Source organism: Corvus brachyrhynchos, unplaced genomic scaffold (assembly GCF_000691975.1).
Source record: "Corvus brachyrhynchos isolate BGI_N302 unplaced genomic scaffold, ASM69197v1 scaffold150, whole genome shotgun sequence".
NCBI lineage: Eukaryota > Metazoa > Chordata > Aves > Passeriformes > Corvidae > Corvus > Corvus brachyrhynchos.
This window is the reverse complement of record NW_008236162.1, coordinates 1,904,771-1,909,183: the sequence shown is the minus strand read 5'-3', so window position 1 is coordinate 1,909,183 and position 4,413 is coordinate 1,904,771. Positions and strand designations below refer to the sequence as shown.

The following is a 4,413-nucleotide window of genomic DNA, read 5'->3' as shown; positions in this document are numbered from 1 at the left end:
GGGAGACGGGATAAAACCCTCGGCTCGCCCCAGGCCGAGCGCCCCGCGGGGATGCAGGGCCAGCTCTGCTCCCCGGCTCCCTGCCTGCTTGGATCATCCCAGCCCCGGGGAAGGGCAGGGAACAAACCCGGGGGGACGCAGGTGAACTTCAGCTGGAGCTGCAGCAGAGCTGGGGAGACGAGACAGCTCCGATGGCAGCGCAACCTCTGCTGGGAGCGGAGCTGTCCCGAGGGAGGGAAGAACGTCTCTGCCGTAAGAGGCTTCGTGGCTGAGCAATAAACATGGAGAGATATAATTCTAACAGGTTTAACTCCTATCACTGGGCATTAGTTTAATTGGGCTGCGGGCCCGTGGCCCTGCTGACAGCAGGTCCTCTCTGAGCATTAGATCCTCCCACCCGGCTCCCGGAGCCCGGTGACAGCTGCTCTTTTCAGGGAAGAGGAGGGGAGAGATTATGCTGTCTGGAATTGGATTTGCCCAGGTTAAGGTGGAAACAAAGCACAGGCACGTCTGGGGAGGGGGAGATCACCTGAGTTCACCAGCTGATATTTTCTGCTGGGGTTTCCTTCCTCCCTCAAGAGCTAAACTGTGCCTGACACCGTGCCCTTCTCCAAAGGATCACAAGCGAGTGGGCACGGGGAGTCATGACTAATTCCTCGGCAGCCCAGGCAAATTGCTTTTCAGGACTACTGCCGGCCTAGATCTGACACCAGCCCCAGCATCAAGACAACAAAAAAGCCTCTCTGGCTCGCTGAGCCTCTCGGCAAAGCCACCCTCCTCTCCTGACTCCAGTCCCAGGCCTCATGGAGAGCCAGAGAAGTTAAATCCTAACAAACGCTGCTTTTTTTTATCCTTCCCCCTCACCATCCTCTTTTGTGGTCCGGTCTCTGTGAGTGGGAGATCCTCTACCCACAACCACTTCCCTTCCGATGGGCTTGGGATGCAGCCCTGGAGATGCCACACCTTCCCACTTCCTGCGGCGGGCTCCGGAGCCCAACATCTGGAACATCCTGGCCCTTGGCTTCTGCCGCTGTTCCCCAAAGCCTGCACAGATGGAGTGTCTCAGCCTGCGACTGGGAGGTAAATTTGGGGTCCTGCAGCTCACTGAAGCTACAAAGCAACCCCATCCCTTCCACACCACGGCGTGGAATGCCTGATCCCAGGGGATCTCGGTGGTTTCCTGCCGTTTGTTCTGCTTTGAAGGGCTGCACTCCGTGCTTGGCGTGAAGTTCCAAGGCTTTGGGCTTCCTGTTTTTTGCTTTCCCTGTATCTGCTGCCTGGAGAGCAGCAGCAGCAGCAGCAGCAGCATCATCATCATCATCATCATCATCACAGGGCAAATGGAAGCCATTTAGAAACCAGCTTCCAACTTTGTTGACACAAAGTCTTGTTCCTGGGGGAGCTGAGGAAGGAAGGAAGGGAAAGGGAAAGGCCTGGAAGCGCTCTGGGTGCTGAATGAACCTCTGCCTGCCGGATATTCTGAGCTGTTCTATTTAATACACACACATGTATATATAAGCAAAGCCTGCCAACTGCTTCAGAACAGCACATTCCAGCAGCTCCGGGGAAGGGAAGATCTCAAAGGTGCCACCGCTCATCTGCAGGGAGCCCGAGCTCAGGGAGGGCTGATTTTAGGGGAGAAAAACCTCTCCCAACAGCAAACGCAGCAGGAGGGGAGGGAAATCAGCAAAGAAATATAAAATATTCAACTGGGGTGTGAGAAATGGGTAGGCTGGAGATGCCAAGACACCCAGAGCTGCAGAGCAGTTGGTTCTTGCCCCAGCCTGGAACGACAGCGGCGTTGGGAACACTGGGAAAGGGGATGAGAGGCAAAATGTCGTGGAGCGAGGAATGTGGGGGCTCCTGACACGAGCTGGGAGTGGGGTGAAGAGTTGAGGCTGGGTTGCCTCACCTGAGGGACCACAGGCAGCAGCACTGTCCTGGTGGATGGCCAGCCCCTGGAAAAGGGTGGCTGGAAACACACGGAAAAACCACGGAGGAATTTTACCAGTCCTCGTTGCCTGCCTGGCTTAAATTCTGTACTGACAGTTTGGAGCTGTTACAGAAAATTGCTGCTCCACGGCAGCAGACAACCACCAAATCCTTTAAAATAAAACATGACAATCAAGCCTTGAAGGGAGTGGTGGGATTAGCCCTCTGCCTCCAAGGAAAATGTCATGTCCCAAGGAGAAACTGCCCCACAAACGCGGGTGCCCACGCATCCCACGGAATTAGCAGAGTGTCCCGGAGAGGAAGGATCAGGGATGTCAGGCTGTGCAGGGGATTAGGTCACCAACGCCGGCAGAGGGACAAGCTCTGCCCCACGCTGCCTCTCAGGGCTCCCATTTTAGAGCAGGTGTCCAGGTGAGTTTTCAGGGCCAGCTCCTGGGAGGTTCCACAGCTTGGTTTTTATTTTTTTTTTTTTTTTTTTTTGGTTGTTTTTTTTTTTGGCACGGGACAAATGCAAAGCCAAGCTGCTTAAGAAGGGAAAATACCACAGCCAGCTGCAAGCAGCAGCACTTGGGGTAGGAGCCTCAAATCCACGGGAATACAAAATGCTTTTTTAATTTGCTTTTAAAGCAAATGCTGTGCAGCACAAATTAATTCACGCCCGAGCACTAAGCATCTCAGCTTATAAGCCTTTCTTTGGAAACAGTTATATTCAGCGATCTGAACCACTCCTCCTCCTCCATCTGCTCCGAAAGGATGAACAAACAAGCCATTGCTGAAAGAAGGAAGGAAGGAAGGAAGGAAGCAAACCCGTTCAGCCATCTCCGAGGAAAACCGTGCCAGACCAAGAGAGCTCTTTAAACCCACACACACCCCCCCCCCCCCAAAAAAAAAAGAAAAAAAAAAGAAAAAAAATTATCATTCCAACAGATCCCAAACCAAAATATTCTCCCTGGATGGGGCTCCCCCTCGCTCCTCGCACGAGGAGCCGAGCGCTGGTCACACGCGGCAACAGGTTCTGCTGCTCCAGCTCCCTCCCACACGCTGCAAAATGGGACGAGTCAAAGTGCCGGCTTGACTCATCAGCCACATGATCCAAGGCTGGAGCTAAAAAGGGGGAACTGGTTTACTCACTGTCTTGGGTACAATCTGTTTCTTGGGCTGCCCGATCTTGAACGGGATCCTGGAAAAGAGAGAGGAGAAGGGAATGTGTGAGCGGCGCTGACGATGCCGGGCTCGGGCGGCCCGGCCCCGTGCTGGGGGTGGGTTTGGGGGCAGCAGGGATTGTCCCGGGATGGCAGCCCCTCATTCCAGGCACCGTGCACCCCCTGGGGAGGGAAAGGGTGGGAGAGACTGTGGGGAGACCTCTCAGCATTCCACAACTCCCTCCCACGGGGCAGCTCTGATCTCTGCTCCCTGTGACAGGGACAGGACCCAGGGAAGGGCTGGAGCTGTGCCAGGGAGGGTTAGGTTGGATTTTAGGGAAAAATTCTTCCCTCAGAAGGTGCTGGGGCACTGAACAGGGAATGGTCCTGGCTCCCAGGCTGCCAGAGCTCCAGGAGCGTTTGGACACTGCTTCCAGGGATGCCCTGGGTGGGATTTTGGGGGTGTCCGTGCAGGGCCAGGAGCTGGGCTGGATGATCCTGGTGGATCCCTTCCAGATTCTCCAAGAGTGCCACCCCTGAGGTCAGCCCCACACATCCTTCCCCACCCTCCTTCCACCCCAAACCAACGCAAGGATGCTCCACAAGCAGCTGAAGAACCCTCTCTGCTTCAAACCAAATCTGATGGGGAGGATAAAATACTAAAAAAAAAAACAAACCAAACCCCAAACAAACCCTGTAAATATTTAGAAAGAGGATATTAAAAAAAGCAACAGCCCAGTGTCTGGAGCTGTGAGCTGCTTCAAAGGATTCCTCCGCTCCCACAGCTGGAGGAGCTGCTCACCTGCCAGCACAGCCTTCATTCTTAAAATCCCTAATTCCCAGGAAAATCTGGGTTACCTCAATGGTTTCCTTGGAGGTGAAGATTACTCTAAATAAATTACACAACATATGTAAGGGTGGCTGGGTCAGCTGGGAGCAGCCACGCAGGCATGAGCTGCTTCAAAGGATTCCTCCGCTCCCACAGCTGGAGGAGCTGCTCACCTGCCAGCACAGCCTTCATTCTTAAAATCCCTAATTCCCAGGAAAATCTGGGTTACCTCAATGGTTTCCTTGGAGGTGAAGATTACTCTAAATAAATTACACAACATATGTAAGGGTGGCTGGGTCAGCTGGGAGCAGCCACGCAGGCAGCCTGAAAATAATTGGATTTCTTTCACCTATCAGTATAATGAAAATCTGGGAATTCGACTGCTGTTGTCAATGGATTTAATTAAGTTAAAGAGGCGCTGCTTGGTTAAAGCACCTCAGCCAAAACCTCCCCATGTTCTCTGGGTTGTGGTGATTTAAATAAGTAGAA

The 4,413-nt window shown here is 53.5% G+C and overlaps 1 protein-coding gene across 1 annotated transcript in view; it reads right to left on the bottom strand.

Annotated features, from left to right (window-relative positions):
- The window catches only part of BIN3 (bridging integrator 3), a 32,264-nt gene extending 28,348 nt beyond the window's left edge, over nucleotides 1-3,916 (bottom strand). Inside the window, exons 1-2 of the mRNA XM_017732372.1 lie at nucleotides 3,898-3,916; nucleotides 3,085-3,254 (exon numbers count right to left, since the gene is read on the bottom strand). Of these exons, the coding sequence (XP_017587861.1) occupies nucleotides 3,085-3,254; nucleotides 3,898-3,916 (189 nt within the window). The remainder of the gene's footprint in view (nucleotides 1-3,084; nucleotides 3,255-3,897) is intronic.
- Nucleotides 3,917-4,413: the final 497 nt, after the last annotated feature.